The 20,032-nt window shown below is 43.1% G+C and overlaps 1 protein-coding gene across 1 annotated transcript in view; it reads right to left on the minus strand.

Moving 5' to 3' along the window:
- Positions 1-20,032, minus strand: part of CC2D2A (coiled-coil and C2 domain containing 2A) — a 415,347-nt gene that overhangs the window by 320,320 nt on the left and 74,995 nt on the right. Inside the window, exons 5-8 of the mRNA XM_085642396.1 lie at positions 17,017-17,118; positions 11,197-11,292; positions 9,388-9,594; positions 338-503 (exon numbers count right to left, since the gene is read on the minus strand). Coding sequence (XP_085498522.1) covers positions 338-503; positions 9,388-9,594; positions 11,197-11,292; positions 17,017-17,118 — 571 coding nt within the window. The remainder of the gene's footprint in view (positions 1-337; positions 504-9,387; positions 9,595-11,196; positions 11,293-17,016; positions 17,119-20,032) is intronic.

Below are 20,032 nucleotides of genomic sequence, written 5' to 3' on the forward strand. Positions count from 1 at the left end.
GAACATAAGAGGACCCAGTGCAACAATCCCACTATGTGTCCGCAGGCAGAGTTGGACCACACCCCAGTCCGAGAGGAGAACTGCTAAAGCACAAGCGAAGTAAAATGTGAGAGGCCCCCGGATCTGGAGAAACCCACCAAACATGCCATCCTGAGATCTTGGAAAAACAGTCATACTACCTTGAGCACAAGCTTTTAGCTTCTCTGTGCAGGCTGCTGGCGCAAGACTTCTCGATTGAACTGAGCACAATGACTAATGGGTGTCGCAATGAGATAAATTGAATTTTGATACTCAAAAACAAGGAAAGCATATGTTTTAAACAAGTCACGCTTTGTACCTGTTCGGACACTGGGCACAAACAGGAGTCCATTCTCCTTTTGCAGTCGAATGCTATAATCTTCATACTCAGCTGCTGTCACTTGAAGGAAGTCTCGGGAAGTTTGATCTATGATGAACAAATCCTCCTCCTCCTCTCTACCTTGGACAAGGAGGTCTTCTTCTTGCTGCATTTTTAAAAGAAAGATAGTTGCTTTACATCTGTTTCTTCATGTAGTAAATGATCTCTCTCTATATCCAGTAGGAATATGTATATTATATATACATATACACACACACACGCATATATATACACATACATATATACATACATACATATTATATGCATACACACATATACATACACACATATATATATATATATATATATATAAATATACACACACACACACACACACATTATATAAATCACTACCAACCTTGAACCACATGATATATGTACACATTAGCATACGAAGAGGACCAATAGCCTCTCTGGGATTTGATTTGAAAACTGGCATCAAACAGCACTACCTTCAATCAGTTACTTACCACAAATATACAATTACCAAGCTATGGACATAATTAACATCCAAGGAAATATGTAAGAAATCTGGTACAACCCTACCATCTAACCCACACAAGAACAAAATATTCTACAGTAAATAAGTGGATTTTTGAGTTTCTGGCCAAATAATAGAGAATTCTTTCTAGCCAGAAATTGCATGAAGAGTGTCCCGTAAGCTCTTGTTGAGTTGGTCATCTTGTAACAACGGACACTTGAGAACAATGGAACAACACATGACCTTGACCTACGCACTCAACACCTGCCTTTTCTAATACTGCTCTCCACATGTCTGCTAGCAGTGGATTAAGCCCAAGAATATACAGTGCTATATCAACCAAGAAGATGATAATGATGGCAGCCCTACTCGTGGTTGTGAGTACGTCTTAGTACAATTTGTTTTGTAACTTGAATGCTCAGTTTCTCTGCATGTAAGACTTAATGAGAGACATACAGGTGTTGGACTCAGAATCTAATGTCAAGGGGATGTAAGTGGATTTGAAGACATTGTCTCAACCTCACAACTGGTCACATGCTTGTGTTGTAAACTGATTGAGATGTCTTAAGATTAGCATTTTCCGTGTCTGCCCACAAAATGTCTTGTAGCACTTAAAGCCATTGTGAACTTTAATGTAAGTAACTATGGATTTCTTGAACAGATTAGAACAATGGTTATCTTGGTGACTGCTAGCATTGTTAAAAAAGGCCTATTTACACAAACATAAGTGACCACAGATCTCTTAACTCCCAATATGCAAAATACTTTTTTTCTGAAAACAACATTTGCATCAAACCTACAAACACGGAAAGACTTGTCAGCATTTCTTGTTACACAATATAAACAGAGAGCTTTGCATAATTAGAGTCTTGCATTCATATTCATAGAGTACAGGGCGGATATGTGGAAAGGATTCAGAGGAGAAAGCTTTTAATGAACAATGGCATGCAGCAGAGGAGGGCTGAAGACCAACTAAGGCACGTGAACAGGAGAAAGGTAAAGTTTCTTGAGGTGGGCACCTGCTCTATTGAGATGACAATATTTGTGCATCTTCAGTACCTGGAACTCTGCTTATCTCTTTAGCTTCCAGGACCACTAGAGGTATATTATTGATGACAAGGAGCTGAATGTCCCACAGAGTAGTGGCCATTTTCAAGAATTCAGTGAAGACAGCTGCAAAGAGTCTGCATCTGCCCCTCCATAGATAAACTCAATTACGACGTATAAAGGAATCTTAAGTGGTTTAGTGAACATATAATGTGTTACATTTCTCTATGATCACAGACTCGGTTTCATCTCCTATGTGCTCGTACTCCAGTTTTTAAGCTGGGATTTAGTTTAGTCACATATTAAGCGCTCCCAGCATAATCTGTAATATAGCTTACAACTAATGTCAGCCAAATGGTGCCTGTAATGGGCAGCAGCATGCATTCCTTGGGTCATTTTAGAGATGGGAAGTGTGGTTTTAACAGCATCAAAGGCTGCTTTGAGTGTTTGAACCTACACAGCAGGAAAGGAATAAGCCAGAAGCTGTTGCCCTCTTCCTTAATTAGTAACCAGGGAAGAATGTTTGAAGAAGAGTAATGGACGCTGGAGAAGAGTCTGGAGTGTGGGGTAAGTACCTAGTTGTGGAAGGTTGATGGGATAATAAAGTAGAGAAACTGCAGGACAACAAAAACAAAGTCTGAGCTGGGGACTGTGAGGGTGGCAGGAGAAAAACCTGTGTGTGTGAAGGAGAGAGAAGAAAAGAGACAAAATTGAGGAATGGAGTAAAAACACCACTTTTCTCCCATTCACTCATAATTATTCACAACCATTCACACATGTTATCTTGCTCCAATCTGTGATCTGCTTCTTAAACCACTTCTTTATATCCTATTGGCAGTAGGATTTTAGACATTGGAACATGTACTTTAAAGGTAGATCCTTACATCAATATCAATAAAAATACATTCTCATTTACTATTCTGTTGTGAGTCAGTCTTTTTTGGATTCATCTTGAAGAGACAGGGAGCCAAGATGAAACCCTGTTCAACTTCACATGGCACTGGAGATGTTGGTCTGTCTTTGAGCTTATTTTAAGGTACACTATTGGCCAATTATCTATATTCATAATTGTTTAATATGAAATAGGGCTGGCACAGAGTCATTATCAAGACTTTTTTTCCAGATTTTGACCCTCATTGCATTATGACACATGGAATTCACCTGTAAGCACATAAGAGAGATGCTGCCTTTAATAAACAGATAAAGAAGGTGCTTTTACAGAAGGCACCAAGCCTCTAGTTGACCCTGGACTGCTCTTTTGTGGTGGGGCCAAGCCTAATTTCAATATGGTTAGCCCCCTTCTTAAATGACAGAGACCTTGAAAAACAAGGAAAGCTAAAGGTATAAAGGAATCTTGACAAACTCTCTTTATAAGGTTTGTCTAATTACCAGACATGCACTCTTAGATTTCTCATAAAGAATGGCCTCGAACAACCTATAGGTTCTCTCTTTGCAAACTTGGGTTTCAAACAAATCACAATGTCAAAGGATAGGAACTTACACTTATGACTGTCAGTAATATAAAACGAAAATATTCTATCCAACCCTGTGTAATTCCAGAAAACTTAGATAGTGAGTACAAATTTATTTTGTGCAAGGATGGATATTGGTGGCAAGAATACAAAATGAATTGTTGCTTCCAGACTTATTACCTATTAAGATATGCCCTCACTTCAACCTTCCATTAGTTATTGCCCTTTACCAAATATTCTTTGTTGCAATGTGAAGTACATTAATACCACTCCATGCAATTGCAATATAGAACAATGTTAAAAGAATATATCTTTGATTAAGTGGCCTACTTGTTAGATTACTATATTAGCCTGGCACGTGCTATGCAAATTTCAATCTTTGTTCTCGGGGAGGCAAAATGTAGGTCAAAAGAAATCACTGGAGGTAAGGATATGACGGTCTGCAGTACCCAAGGTTAGACCTGATGGTCACAAATAAAATGATGCTTGCACGGAGAGCAAGGGTTTGTAGGATTGTCCTTTACAATGACTTGGATGATATGACCTGTAATCCTGAAGTATTGAAATTTGGCAATTTGGGCTATATTTGTATTGAATTCCTCCTTCCAGTTTACATTTTGTTTCCTCTAGAATTCCATGAGGAAGGTCATGTTCTAGCCTATGAGCTATGACATCCAATGACAGTGATGGAGATTTAACTAAGTCCAAGTATGTGCACAGTTAATTGTTGAATGATGCTTTTAAGGGCAATAGAATCATTGCTGAGAGCGTACATGGCGTTGCTTCCACTTGTGACATGGATGTAGTACATAAATTATATAATGTGAGCTGCAGCATAAATATCCCCAAATGTAATGGCAAATTTGCCATGAATGTTTAACCTGTTGTGTGCTCATGACGAGCCCAGCTCGTCATGAGGCACAGTGGAGCTGTGCTCATGACGAGCTGGGCTCGTCATCAAGATCGTGCTCCACCTACGCGCGATTGATTCCCTGCCTGTGCGGGAGAATCAATCAGTGGGCGGAGTTGTGACGAGCTCAGCTCGTCATGAGCACAGCTCCACTGTGCCTCATGACGAGCTGGGCTCGTCACGAGCACAGCGCCGCCGCCCCCCCCTGCGCCGTGGGGGAATTACCCCCGTGGCAAAGGGGTTAAGTTGAAAACAAATATATTTCAGGACTGGGAAAATGTATTTGTGTCAATCTTGACTGAGGCCAAGGAGTGGATGACTGCAAGTCAATGTGAATTTTGTCTCCTTGACTTTAGTAGTTTTTCAATATCTCAGGATTGTGTTTACATGTTCACCTTGTATGGTGCTACCTCTGAACCATGGGTGTTGGAAGTGGTCTTTTACTCTATACTGTTCATGCGTCTGAAGTGGTTCTTGTGTATAAGCTTGCTCCCCATACTAAACCAGGTAAATTACTGGTTAGATTAAATTTATCTAACAATTAAAATATTTTGAATGGCATATTTGTTACAATGGATATTCTGAATTAACGTAAGATCCTTGTAAATTTTTGGTCCATGTCCTTAAGCATAAATATGAGCTAGAAAATAATGTCCTGAGGATATGGTGTGAAATTGTTGGATTAACCAATGAATGAGGACCTCATAGTATATGAATAGAGATATCAATTATCATTAACCGTGTAGGCTCTTTTTAGAACCTGGAACTTATTTAGTATATGTGTGACTGTATATCAGTTTTTGAAGTAGGGAGCGTGCGTTATGCTTTTTTGCATAGTTTTCAATGATAATTGTATAATGTTTTTGCGATTATATACTGTGATTATGACTGGATATGCCTATGAAATTGGGAAACAAGCTGTAGAGTGTTGCAGATTAAAACCAAATGATCTAAAGAAGGCAGGCAGGTGAGGAGCTCCGGTCAAAAGCTCCCTGGCCAGGGATTTCCTTTTTGGCCCTGGTCCTCTGGAATCTACCCCTTTGGACCTTTTTTGCTCACCTGAGGTTCTTTGCACTGAGGCCCGTTTGCTTTCCAGTTTCCAGCGACCTAGTTCGAGATCTTCCGATGAACCTTGACTAGTGTGCTAACCGCGGAGCATTGATCAACATGGCCGATGCCCGGTGGAGCTGTTTAGGCAGCTATAGAGGAGATTGGCTCTTGTTCACCCCCTCAGCCGTCACCGTGTTAAAGATTGCAGGGATCAGTTAGCAAGAGCTGAAAGCCATTTTGTACTTGGCAGCCATTTTAGTTAGCTATGTGCTAGCCATTTGCTTTCCCCCTCTTACAGAACCTCGCACATGCTCAGAAGGGCCTAGCTAGTAGAATGCACCTGCTCCTAGTATAGAACTGTCAGGCTGCTCTAACTGATGTCAGCAACTCATTACTCCTCCTGCTTGTTGACTGTGCATTTTCTGTATGACCATCTATGTGTGTAACTCTTCTCATGTGTACTTGTACCGCCTTCTTTTGAGCCCCTGTGTGGGTATATAAGGCCCCTGTTCTCTGTACTCCTTAGAATGCCTCCTACAGTGACTTGAGAGTACTGTGTGACACAATAAATGCATTGTTTTTATATTACAGCTTCTGTGCCAATCTCTTCTTTGTTGGTTTAAAAGGACCAGGTGTATCAGTGAAACCCCTGAGAAGGTTTTGATTTCATCAACCTAACCAGCCGGACATTGGACATGGTTGTTCCTCATCTCTCCGCTGTGTTTTCCTCTCCTACCCTGCCTTCCGACAAGTTGCAGAGGATCTATTGATGGCGGAGCCATTTCAGCAGCTGTTGACCGGTGGGGTATGCCTGGATGGGCTGGGGATCTCCCCTTCTGGCCATCTCCTGATGTCTGGGTTTTGCTGCAGTTGCCTGTCCTTTTGCACCGCCTCCCTAGCGACGACAGAGATGCACGAGTCTTGCTTCCCCCTGCAGGGGTTCAGCGGCGGTGAGTACTGCGGCGCTTCTGACCAGTGCCCCTGAGCTTGTTTTGCTTCTTGAGTTTTAGGAGGCGCACCCTCCTGGTCCCCGCAGCTGCCTCTACCTCTCCCGGGCTGCTGCCTGGCACCTGAACTGACTTTCCCCTGTCTTTGTGGCATGCTGAATGGCGAAGCTGCTGCCCCTGGAGCCCCGGGTGTGTGCACGTCGATGACCCACTTTGAGATCGGTGGTGTCCTGCCCTCCTTCCTCCGTGGTCATGTGGCTGCCCCCCATCCGACCCTGCGTGGAGCCTTCAAGTCTGCTGCCTTGTGGTGTTGGATTTTTGTGTATGCCGCAATTTTGGGCTGATACTGTCGGTTCCCATTGTCTGGGTCCTCCAGCTTGGCGGTTTCGACCGATCCTTATTGTTGCTGGACTGCTTCTTGTTCGCCTGTCTGTTCTTTTCCTCAAGTCGTTCCCCCCCACCTTTGGTCTCCTACTGCCCTCCCATCTTATACTATCACCAATTCACGGGATGTTTAGGATTGTTGGTCCCAAGCCGGTTTGTATATCTTTTACTGTGACTGTTTTGTAAGTACTTTCCCTCTTGTCGGTCTGCCTGACCTGATTCTGCATTCCTTACCCCTTTTTACCATTTCCTCCCTACCTTCCATGCCCCATTTGACGTGTGTCTTGGCTATGCTATGTGCCAATAACCCATGTTATTCTGTGATCACTGTTTTCTCCTAGGACTTGGCTCCTGTAACTGGTGCAATTTTGTAACTTGTAACTCGCTGATCCTCATGTAAAGCATTCCGATACCTCCAGGTCAAGCAAGCGCCATATAAAACTCTGCAAATAAATAAATAAATAAAACCAAAAAGTACCTTATGGTTGGCAGGATCTCACTGATTGTTAAGGTGAAGCTGCTAATTCCATCAAGCCTTTATTTCTGACGTGGTTGACAGAATACTTGACATTAACACTATGCTTGACCATCTCTGTGAGACTCTTCTTGCCGGTATCTTATCCTACAATTTCATGTGAATGACTCTTGCCCTCAATTAAATTATTTGAAAAAGAGAAGAGGAATGCAAATGCTGGGGAAAAGAGCAGTGCTGAGTTCTCTCCTCCCTTTCGCTGCAAAAGTCACCGAGAGACTCGTGAACGCCCAGCTGACAACCTTCATCAAAGAGAACTCCATCCTAGACACCTCCCAGTCCAGATTCTGCAGCAACCACAGCACCGAGACCGCCCTCCTCGCCGCCACTGACGACATCCGCATGCTACTCGACCAGGGACATACTGTGGCCCTCATACTTCTAAACCTCTCAGCAGCCCTGGACACCGTCTCTCATCGCACTCTCGCAGCCAGACTTCAGGATGCAGGGATACAAGGTGCTGCCCTCGACTGGATCCATTCCTTTCTCTCCAGCAGAACTCAGTGGATCAGACTCCCTCCCTTCCTCTCCGAACCCACCGACATCAACTGCCGAGTGCCACAAGGATCATCGCTCAGCCCCACGCTCTTCAACATCTACATGGCCCCCCTCGCCGCCATCGTGAGACAGCATGGGCTCAGCATTGTATCCTATGCCGACGACACCCAGCTCATCCTCTCACTCATGAAGAACCCCGAAGACACCAGACACTGCTTCCAGGAGGGAATGAAGAACGTGGCAGCCTGGATGAAAGACAGGTGCTTGAAACTCAAGTCAGAGAAGACAGAGTTCCTCATCCTCGGACCCTGCACCTCCGCTTGGGACAACACCTGGTGGCTCCCCGCCCTCTGGAATCCACCCACTCCTACAGACCACGCACAAAACCTCTGCATCATCCTCGACTCCTCCCTCTCCATGAACCGCCAGATCAACGCCGTTGCCTCCACCAGCTTCACCTGCTGCGCATCCTCCGCAAGACCTTCAAATGGATCCCCCCGACTGCAGAAAGACCGTCACCCACGCACTCATAACCAGCAGACTGGACTACGGCAACTCCCTATACGCCAGAATCAACAGAGCCCTACTACACGAACTCCAGACCATCCAGAACGCCACGGCCAGACTTGTGCTCGGAACACCTTGTCACGAACACATGACCCAACACCTACGAGACCTTCACTGGCTCCCCATCGATAAGAGGGTCACCTTCAAACTCCTCACCCACGCCTTAAAATCCCTCAACAACATCGGACCCAAATACCTCAATGAGAGAGTATCCTTCCACGTACCCAAAAGGAACCTCCGCTCCAATGTCCTCACCTTGGCAGAGGTCCCCCGCATCCGCAGAAACAGAACAGGCGAAGAGCCTTCTCCTATATCGCAGCCAGGACCTGGAACGAGCTCCCCGTGAACATCAGACACTCCCCAAACCTGCACACATTCAGGAAGGACCTAAAGACCTGGCTCTTCGACTGATCCGGAGCTGCCCCCGCCCCCCCCCCCCCCCCCCCAGTGCCTTGAGACCCTCGCGGGTGAGTAGTGCGCTTATAAACCCCTGAATAATTGATTGATTGATTTGTTTATTTGATTCTACAGAGACACTCAATTAATTCATGAGGTTTCCATTTGCCTGATCTTTCTATCTTCCCACTCCATTCCTAGCTCCAAACACTCTGCTTTATTCAATCTCCCTACTGTCTCCTCTGGAGGTTATTATAGCCTAAAATGCTTTAAATCTTTCAGAGATAAAAGAACTTCAGGACTTTGAAGGCGGATGTGAAAGTATTTGTATCTAAACCAATTAATATTCAATAATAAAGAAAGAGGCAGCAACAGATGTAAATCATTATCAGTATAAGGAGACAGTCTCATATCAACCTGAAGTAGCTGTCATGTAGAGTCAACGGTTTGGGTCTTCACCTCTTCAGGGTGCATTAAAGTACTGCCATTAACTTTTAAATTGATTATACATGCATTTTCACATCAGGTGCACCTGTCAATAACGAAAAATTTGCTATGTAGCTTTGTTATGTTTGTTAAATTGTTAAACAAATGCATGACAAACTAAGGTTCAATTATAAAAGAAAGCAAAATGAGTTCTGCTAATGTAATCAAAAGAGTACTTTCCATACATGCATGACGCCTGTTGATATGTATAATTCCCTACCATTCCACCCTCCTCCTCTTGTTCTTGCGGAGGGCTAACCACAGATTCCTCCTCCTGCTCAGGTGCTACAGCAGATTCCTCTTCCTCATCTTCTTGGTCTGATCCATCCTTTCTCTTTTTCTTCACATCCGCCTGTATGTCTTCCGGATCAGGTGCAAAGTCGAAAGTGAAGAAATTATAGGCTTCGTCGTTAGCAGGAGGTCCGGTCTGAAATCATGGAGAAATTGGAAAACGTGAGAGAAGAAATAGGACACAGGGAATGGTCTTAAACAGTCAATGTGACTATAAAGGTTTAACATTTTAATGTAAAGAAACCACTTCTCATGTGTACGTTACTGAAAGTTGGCTAAAGCATGCAGCCTAAGTGGAGATGGAGACAATATAACGCCTCAAAACAAGAGCCCAAAAATAGTAATCAGGTGAATGTTTAAACTCTGAAGAACACATTATAGACAGATAGCTAAACATCCTTACCATCATCAGGGACAGCTGTTGAAGGTGGTGAAATGATTGGTGCCAAGGGGTGCCTTTTGCAGCACAATTTTCTTTAAAGTACTTTAATAATATGTTACCGATTTATGATCAATGGAGCAAGCCAAAACCTTTCATCAGCAGTTGTTTGGAGTGGGTTATCAATGGGTACCGTATCAAATAAAAATAAAGTCAAGCAATACATTTTAAAGTACTATTTCCTAAAAATAATTGGCTAAGAATGCAATTTCTGATGAACTGGGTTTGCAAATTGACATAGTTTTCTATCCTTATTCAAATAAAAGAATACATCATGCTTGATTTTTACCATGGATGTCCTTTCAATTTCACATCCTGCCCCATCTAAAGTTATTGAGTTTTATTCCCAAAGGTAAATTCCATTGGAAACTTATCTTTATGACCAAAGTTACCTTATTTACACCTAAAAGGAATTTCTGGCAGGCGAACACCCTATTTGCACCGGCGATGACTTAGGGCATTCCAGGGAATTCCAAGGCAAGGTAAGGCTTGGATGTGCATGAACACCCAAATTACGCTTGAGAACATTCACAAACTACCAACATTTGCCTTTTCGGCCAGATACGGGTTGCGATTATGCTCCAGCCCAGGGCTGGTGTAAATCACTGTCCACAGTGGGAGGGCAAATAGATTACTCCCTAATTTGGCTGTGGCATGGGAGAATGGATCACTATAAAATATCTTCCTCATGCAGGAAAAAAAATGCATTGGCACAGGAGATTCCATTCCCCGGTGCAGAATGCTCAGCTACTGAGCTTTCTATGATATAGGATTAGGATCCTAATTTGGAAATCCCAAGTCTTTTCACAGAATTTGCATGGAAACTGCAATATATATATATTGCATGGCAGTGATGGCAACAAATAAAAAAAAATTTAAAAACGCAAAATATAAATATCTGTTCAAAATTCTCAATAGCAAATTGCTTGTCCACAGTATCCCTTGACCAGCAGAAAAATGGCGTTCCAACATCCATAAATTGTTCTTCACAAAACATACTTTTAAACAGTAGAGGGACTCGTGAAACATGACATTTCAGCAGCAACAAAACAGATAGTACGGAGGTTCCACCAAATCAAGGAATAGAATCCAGATAAAACAATAACGCTGAATTGGGGTGGGCAACAGTTCCGTCTGTAATACCCGCATACCAAAGATACTTGAAGCCAAGTCATTTTATAAACTGGTTAAACCAGAATATCTGTTAAATCCACTAGTTTATTCTGGTCAATATAGTAACATTATTTCCTTTCACACTAACAATATCTTCATGAAATATTAGTTACATAAAATTCTTACTTGGGGTTTTTCTTGGATTCTCTTGATGGTGTCCGCAAATTTCACTCTGTGTTTCGGCTCAATATCTTGCGTTTCCTGCAGATCATCTACGTCTTGCTGCGATATAAAAAATCCAAATACATAAGATACAAATTAGCATATAAAAGATAAAAAATAGTTACTAGAAAGGAACAGTTACCATGCCCCTCTGTCACACCTGCTTCTCAAGACACAAGGCCCCTGACAGTGACACACTAACTGCAAACAACCTAATTGTGCTACAGGGAGAAGGAGAAAATTTAAGTAAATCCTCCTTGTCAGCTCCTTCTGAAAAATCAATATTCTTCCAGTGCTCACGTCACTCGGCTTTTCCAGTGATATCATAGGGTGCCACCTTCACATGAGATATGTAGTGCTGAATTCCTGTAGAACCCTGGTAAATGAGGGCAGGGGAAGTGTGCTCATACTCCCTCATCAACGTCTCCAATCTCCAGAACTATGAGGGCCACACTAATTGTTAATGTTAATTCTGTTACACGGAAAATTAACGGGAAAAGCATGGCATGTATTTTTTTTTTATTTCAACCAATTTTATTGAAATTTGAAGCTTAATAAAGAACACACCGTACATGTCAGCAGAAGGTGGCAGAACAAAGCCAAGGTAATCATATACAGTGTTAAAGTTAGTGAACAAAAACTTCAGATAAAGAAGAGCGACTACAAATCAGTGTTAAAAAACAAAAAACAAAGTGAGTTACAATATTACTGACATTTTAAGATTAAACAAGTGAGCACCCCAGAGGGACAATAAATATAATGTCTCCTGCAGAATGTACGGTGTCAAAGTAGGAAAGAAAACAAGCATTTGCAATGCAATAGGTCTCGCACTTACGCAAGTTTAAGCTATTGGTATAATAAATGACAATGCCTTTTATTTACGTTTTAAAAACAAAAATAAAAGGCATTGTTATGTGCAATGTCAATAGCTGAAAATCGCGTAAATGCGAGACCTATTGCATTGTAAATGCTGACAAAAGCACATTGGTGTGACTTTGTAATGTCAGCTGGGGTGACTTTGTAATGTCAGCTGGGGTCACTGGCTCGGGACATGGGGTGATGATCGATAGGCCGTGTGAGACACTAATCATAGTGCTGAAAGCTGTCAAGTTATATTTGCGCAGAGTGTGTCTGTGGCTGATGAAATGGGCTCGCTGTCCATGGAAGGAGGAACACAGGGTATCTGTGGGAGAAACCGATGAGGGTGGTATCTATACCCAGTGCTTGAGATGGAAATATAGAAGTCCAGAGCACACGTTTGTTGCTGGGAAGTGCCAGTACTCTCCTATTAAAACTATAGAAGTGCTGAAAGGTGCCAGCACTGGCCCTTACAAATGAAAGTAGTGCAGGTACTGAGTACCTGCCCACTTAAAGCACTGCCTATCTACACACTTTAAAGGGCGATGTGAGAGGACGTGGTCTAGGGAGTGATGTGAGAGGACGTGGCCTAGGGAGCGAGACTGCTGCATGCATTCCACTGAGAGTCGAAGAGACAGCCCAGGCATGGAGTGAGATGTGAAGACAGATGGGCACTCTATTGTGGGAGGGGGAGATTGCAGGCGCCCTAGGTATGGAGGAAGCTATGTGTGAGCAGTGTTGGAGAGAGCAGACATCATTGAGAGGGAGAGAATTAAATCTCACACGGAGGATGGGAGAAGGGATGGAGTTTATGATGTTTAGAGAGAAAGGGAGAAGTACATCTTATGGAGCGAGCTAAAGAGAGCAGCCGGCCAGCTAGCCTAGAGTCAAGCACTGTATAGGGAGTCTAGGCAGAGACAAAACTAAGCATTGCATGAAAAGAGGAGTTGGGGTACCGGCATTCTGACAATAAAGAGAGCAGGAAAGTTCGGTCTCAAAAAGTGAAAGTGGGGTGTAGTCAACCAAGCGGGATGGATGGATACAAAATCATATTACCTAATGGGTGTCCAGTCAGCTCCGAGGAGCCCGAAACCCTAACAGCCTCTCTGAATCTTGCAGAAGCAATAAAAGTGGCTGGGCATAGCACAATTCTGTTGTTTCTCCAAGGCAAATATGTACCCAAATTAAGTGTATACCAGTGCAACCAAACCTTCTGAAATCTAGCTACAAATGACTGACAGTAGCGGCGTGTGTAAATGAAGTGCTTAAGTCTTAGATAATAGAAGGATTAATCATGAAGGTCATCTTCCAAGAATTAAATGCTTCAGGAACAGTATTTCCTGAATTCAGGAACCAGCGTGAAAAACACCACCATGCAGGAAAAAACTCTCTGTATAAGGGCAACAAAGTGCTAGGGTGGAACCTGTATGTACTGTGCAGGAAACTGTTTTACCAGTAAGCCCACGTTCAGTATTCAACACTGAATATGCTAGATTCCGCTGGAATGGATATACTGAAATGAACAAAAAACAAGCGGCCGTGCGGCCGCGAAAGTGATCGCGATAAAACATCAAAGTGGCCGCGAAAGTGAAAGTAATTACGGTCAAGCGCGTCGCCCGCGCCCATGCACTGTGGCTCTAGGCTGGCCTGGTAGCACTTTTTGGAGCCCTCTCAAAAAGTCTCGCCAGACCAGCGCATGCGCTCGGTCAGGCGAGACCTAAAAGGGGGAGGCCGCAGCGAGTGGAAACAAAGGATAGAGAAAAGATAATGGGGAAGGGGTATCCGCTGATGACAGTAAGCCAGGCAGGCCAAGAAGGAGTGTATCTGAGATACACACTGGCTAGGTGAAAGGTCAACTCAAAGGACTATGTGGATGTAAGCTGTTCTTGATGGCTTGGCTTTTTGTAGATAGATGTCAAAGGAAGTCCAGAGGCGTCTCACGCTGGGTGTGTTATGTAGCCTCCTGTACATTATGTTATCTGTGCTTCTAGTTCAGCTAATGTATTCCACCATTTATTGAAAGGGACCTTGTCAGAGGGCTTCCATTCCACTAATATCATTTTAACACCCAGCGTTAACATCAGATCTATTAACAGTAGGTGATGTTCTGGTAGGTCAATGGGGTGTGGGTGGGATGCAATTCATAGAGTCACCTTCCGAAATGAGGACATAAATGGTACCTTAAAAATATCTTCAATTATCTGTTGTATTCTGGACCAGAGGGGTTGAACTACTTTACACAAGAGGAAACTGTGCTCAAGCGAACCAACATTCTCATAGCAGCGCCAACAGCTGTCTGTTGAAATAAGCCCCAATTCAGGTAATTTGGACGGTGTCCAATATATCTTGTGTATTGCCCAAAACCTGGACTGGGCTAGGGCCGGAGATATTTTTGGCATGAAAGGGGAATGTCAGATTCTGTTCCATGTTGTATCCGTGAAGTGAGTGGAATGGGCCAAAGATACATGTGGAAGCCAATTCTTTATTAGGGTCTTAAGTGAGTGCTTTCTAGAAGGTTCTAGTGATTTATATAGGTGTGAGACTTAATGGCGCAACCCATAAAATTACCTAGTAGCCCCGGAAGGTCTAGGGGGTGAGGTCTCGGCAGCTTCCCGACAGTGCTCATAAGTCTCATGAAACTATAAAATTCCATAAGGGAAAGGTCATTTTTTTCCGAAAAAACACAGGTTGCCTCTACGGTTCCAGTCTTCAAGCTCTGATAGTTCCCTCGCCAGTGTTCTCATCGATCCGTTTGCTAGTTCTGAGTGTTTTTGCTTCGACGTGTTAGAGTCTTCCAAAGCACTGATTTGTGATTTAGCTTCTAGAAGTCTGTTTGTGAGACCCTTGAAGTCGTTGTGGAGTCCGATCTGAAGATGGTTAGTATGGCAGAGAGAGTCCGTGCACTGGGCTAGAGCATTAGGTGTGTTGCCGGGATAAGCAGGAGGTGGTCACTGGGGGCTGAAAAGTTTTATGTACGTCGTAATTGCACCAGAATAAGGAAGTATGACAAAATTCCCTATGCAAGAGACCCACCCTTCAAGTTAGATGTTCACGTTTTGGTACTAGGCCCCAGGGCTACTGTGATCTCAGTAGCTTATCCTAGATCAAATAGTCACTTTGAACGTCAAATTTAACCCATGCGCAATTGAGTGATGGGGTTAGCGCAATTGGGGCGCTCCAGGAGGATATGCTGTGTGGGAGTTGGCAGGATGAAGCTTTATGATCCCCGGGGCCCAGGTAAATGACTGGGAATTGGAACGCAAGTACTTAGCTCCATGATTTGCCATCGCCGTGCCGGTAGCATGCTCCCAAACATGCTCCCAAGTGTTGTCGCAGAACAGGCGTTCACTTGATTGGGTCAGGGGCCCCCTTTCTTCCATGCCGTTTACCCCAACAAATATCATGCGGCCGCAGTGTTCTGAACACAGGTGCCTCTGGTACGATGGTGGATGCCATGTTGAATCTGTCGAAGAACCAGGGGGTGAGTAGAAAAAGACGCCGTACCCTGGCAAAAGCTGAATTTTGAGTGCTACGGGGTGCTGGGGAACAGCCTTGGAAATCAGCCCCCAACATGTCTTGTCAAATGTCTTGTGGGTCATGTTAGGCACTCGATGGACAGTAATGAACGACGGAGCAGACAAGCTAGGCGGCCATCTCTCTCAGACGCAAGCCACTCCCCCACAGCATGGAATGGATTATATCTATGAAACGGCTCAATATATAACCTTTTTACATCTTACTTCGTAATATAAATATTTCTACATGTTTTTTCCAAGCAAACTTACAGGTAGAAATTATGTAAATCAGTGAATACAAATGAAACTATTTATTTGACCAGAGTCTCAAAATATATGATTTTATGCTTTAATGGGTTATGGAAAAAAAGAGGTGGATATACATTGATTAGGAACAGCACTATTTGTCTTATTATTATATAGATTACAAGATCCTAGCTAGCAGCACTGTTTGTGCAGCTGCACTATGGTAACAGCTTTTAGAAATAAATGCCTCTGTTTGATTGGGGTGTATTGCTTCGAGACTCATGAATACTGATGAGAAAAAAAACTCCCAGAAAAGGAAGCTATAGGTCACAAGCAATGAATTTGCAAATGAGATGGACATAGCTCTGAGCATTTCTAGCTTTTTTTCGATTGGGAAAACATGTATTGAAGCATTTCATGATTTAACCAGACTGAACAATATACACATGTATAAACACAGGCACTGTACATTTCTCCAGTTTATAATGCATACAATTGTAAACAAGTGTATGGTATAAATGATACCAAGGAACCAGCATGCACAACCTAAGGCCAGATCAAGACATTACCCATATTTCCTCTGCTACCTATGGAAGCAAAGATGAAACAAAGAGAAGCTTTCTGTCTCCGGTGTCATTGGACATTAACACGTTCTTCATCCCCTATAGGGTGGTAGTCTAACAGAGACTTTACGCAATCGTATCCCAGATTCATGGCTCACGGTTTTAGGTCTTAGCTGGCGAGTTTCATTGTGGTCAAGAATCGTTTGAGTTGCGAATGACTTTGCTGTGATTCTCGATTTAACACAATCTTAAAAAGGGATTTGACTGCTTTTGGAGAATAGTCCTAATTAGCCATGCAGAAGCAATGGAGGTTTGCTTTAGAATTATACATTTTTGGTTTGAATCAAGGGCAGAAATTATTGCATGTTGTAGTAGCACTACAGGTATTGTTACATTCAGTTTAACAATCTGTTAAAGACTTTAGAACACCATCAACAAAATAACATGCTTACACCAGCCTCAAAAGCCAGCAGATTTTGGAAAAGTGAATCTGGGCCAAACATAGTTTGAAAAAATATACAGCAACTCTAGTTACCATGTGTTTGACATAGTGTGTCAGCTTATCACACACACTGCATTCACGAAACGTCATGATTTCTTACCCCTTTGCCAGACTTAGTGGTGGCTGCTCTGTTTCTGATGCTTGAAATCCTCCTTGGTGGTAGGCTTTCTGTCTGTTGCTCCAAAGCACTCTCTGCTTTTGACTTCAGTACATAATAAAAATGAACACCAGTGAATAAAATATACAATGCTTATTTATGAGACATGCATGACTGAGCAGTACAACTTTATAAGTTACATCTTAAGTATCTTTAACTGCCCAAATCAATTAAGTGATCACATATTATATATTGCATATTATTATGCAGCATAATTGTGATTGATTTTTTTGTAACTAAGAGATGAGGAAAACAGATGAAGACTGAATAATGGAAACTCCACGCCCTCTCTGCTTCGGGCTGGGGGTTGGACCTTACAAGACCCAAGTAGGGGGCATGCTACTCCACTCCTGGGAGCCAGGAGGACTGCATCTATAGCAACCACAAGAAAGTAGAAACTGGATGGTCAGACCCACCCAGGCTGGGGAGAGGTCTTGGTGGAGTCCCTCTCTGGACTGCGGTGCGTCAGGGTGCCTCCACACACCCACCATTCTGCACATCACTGTAGAATGACTCAGCTGCAAGGGCATGGGATGACTGGAAGGGTGGATGACCAGTAGATACCATCATTTTGCCTCTGACCCCCCCCCCCCAACTTGGAAAACAATAGCTTGATCTGCCTCCCCATGGTAAACGCGATAAACAGGGAGAGACTGGGAGTCATGCCTTGCCGGCCCTGGCACTCACCTTGAAGGTGGGTCCCTGCTGACCACCCACTCCTGGGTGGACAGCATCATTTGCCTCCAATCAACAAATCCCCCACCACCCTACACCTGCACCTGCCAGGGAGCGACCAGACAACTGTTACTCATACCTTGCCAGGTAATAGGTGATCCCTAGCCACTCAGCTACCAGGCAATCTGACAGGCATCACTAAAAAGCAAACTGAAAATGGCGACAAAAAAGTTTCCATAATGACCCAGCAGCCACAAATGGGACAATATCTAGCCAGTGCCAGGGGAGATACACCTGTGAAAATCAGGTTGACTCTAAGATTTCAGTCACTTATTAGGACGCCACTGAAGCGCAGATCCTACCGGTGATTGAGAGGTCGCGCCAAATGCTAGAGAACAAAAATGGATGCCATCCCACTAGAAGTCAACTTGCTGAGTACAGACCTATGGATAGTTTCTGAACGTTTGCTGGAAACTGAAAAATACAGTGGGGGAGTTAAAATCGGAAGTAACAAACCTGCTTCAATCCTTGAGAGACCTGACCAACCAGCTAGAAAACAGAAGAGAGGAACTCATCCTACAACTTGTAAGGGACTTGTGTGCCCTGTCCACCAGATCTATAAGCAAATTTAGGGTAACACCATTTTTATTAATTCTGTAGTATCCAATGGCTTGTTAGTTTTAAGGGTATGGTTTTTGTTTATGGGCTGTATCACATTATTGATGGTCAAGCCCATGTATGACTGTGCCTTTACAGAGTGGAAAAGATAAAGATAGCTTTAGTGCAGACATTAGAGATTGGGGAAACATGCACAAAGAAAACTCTTTGGATTAGTTTGAAAGTTTTGGGTCATTTGTTTTAATGTGCGAATGAGTCTGTAAGTATGTGTGATGGTACGTGACGTGAGGGGCGGAGGGGTTTGTTTTCCTAATTTAAATGCGCTGTCATTAATTATGTGTGCTCAATGAAATGTAAAATATTCCGTATATTACAGTTTGAAGTTAAGTTGGGTAACTTCGTGCTATTAATGATTTGCTTATTAAGTAGAAACGTTTAAAAAAAATCTATTTAATTTTTTTTGATAAGTTGTGTTTTTAACAAATTAAAAATGAGAATATGGGGTATTGCTGGACCATAGATGTGAGTAATGAAAAACGTTCATATATAAGAAATACAGGTTGTATGAGGGGAGATTCTTTCTTGTCTTATATTGCCTTGTGTACCCTGTCCCCCAGACTTATAAGCAAAAGTAGGGCCCCCCAATTTTTGTTCATTCTGTAGTTTCCATAGGTTTGTTAGCATTAGGGTGTTAGTTTTTGCTTTTGGCCTGTCTCTCATTATTGATAGTTAAGTTAATGTATGACTCTGTCTTTGCAGTGTGGAAATGATAAAGATAGCATTGTAAAACCTATACAGACCACCACCAAGATGTCATGTACAAGGCCCCAGGCTTTGGTTTCTGTAGCAGATTATCTGGTTACCAATGGAATGAATCTACCCAGAGCCACTGAGTCTAAGACTCAGGATTTAGAGTTGGAGATCCAGCAATAGGAAATGAAGGAGGCTATAGAGTTTATGCCCAGGGTAAACGCATCCAAAAGCAAAAGGTTTCTGACTGAACTCTATCAGGGCCCTGACACATCAACTATCAGTGAAACTACTTGAGCCCTACAACAAGGACAAGCAGACAGGCACTTCCGGAGACCCTAAGAAAGGGCATCATTAGAATGATAAAACCCATCAGGGACCCCACAGTGACTCGTCATCAAAAATGTCATTGAACATGATCAACTAATCCATTTAGATACTATGCAAGGTGCTAGCTCACAGGTTACATAGGGTGGTGGGCACCTTCACACACAAAGACCATTGCGGATTTGTCCTAACTTGCAGCACACAGTTGAAAATCTGCAGGCTCACACGTATATTACACACCACAAACTCCTCCTAAGAGGAATTTGCAGTGGCAGCTCTGGACATCGAAGAAGCTTTTTTACACCCTAAGTTGGAATTTCCTGATGATATGATGTAGTTTTTGTAGTTTTTGTAAAGCGCGGCTTACACTCCAAGGAGCATCTTGGCGCTAGTGGTGAGAGTGTCATTGGAAAAAGAAAGGGAAAGTGCTGACAGAAAGAACTAAGGAGAGTTAGGTTAGATTAGTTTTAGGACTAACGTGTCAGGCGCATTAAAAATCCAGGTTTTGAGGGCCTTGCGAAATAGGATTTCAGAGGGGATCTGACGCATCTGGGAGGGGAGTTTGTTCCAGGCTCTAGCTCCCAGAAAA

This window comes from Triturus cristatus, chromosome 2_2 (assembly GCF_964204655.1).
Source record: "Triturus cristatus chromosome 2_2, aTriCri1.1, whole genome shotgun sequence".
In the NCBI taxonomy this organism is placed as follows: domain Eukaryota; kingdom Metazoa; phylum Chordata; class Amphibia; order Caudata; family Salamandridae; genus Triturus; species Triturus cristatus.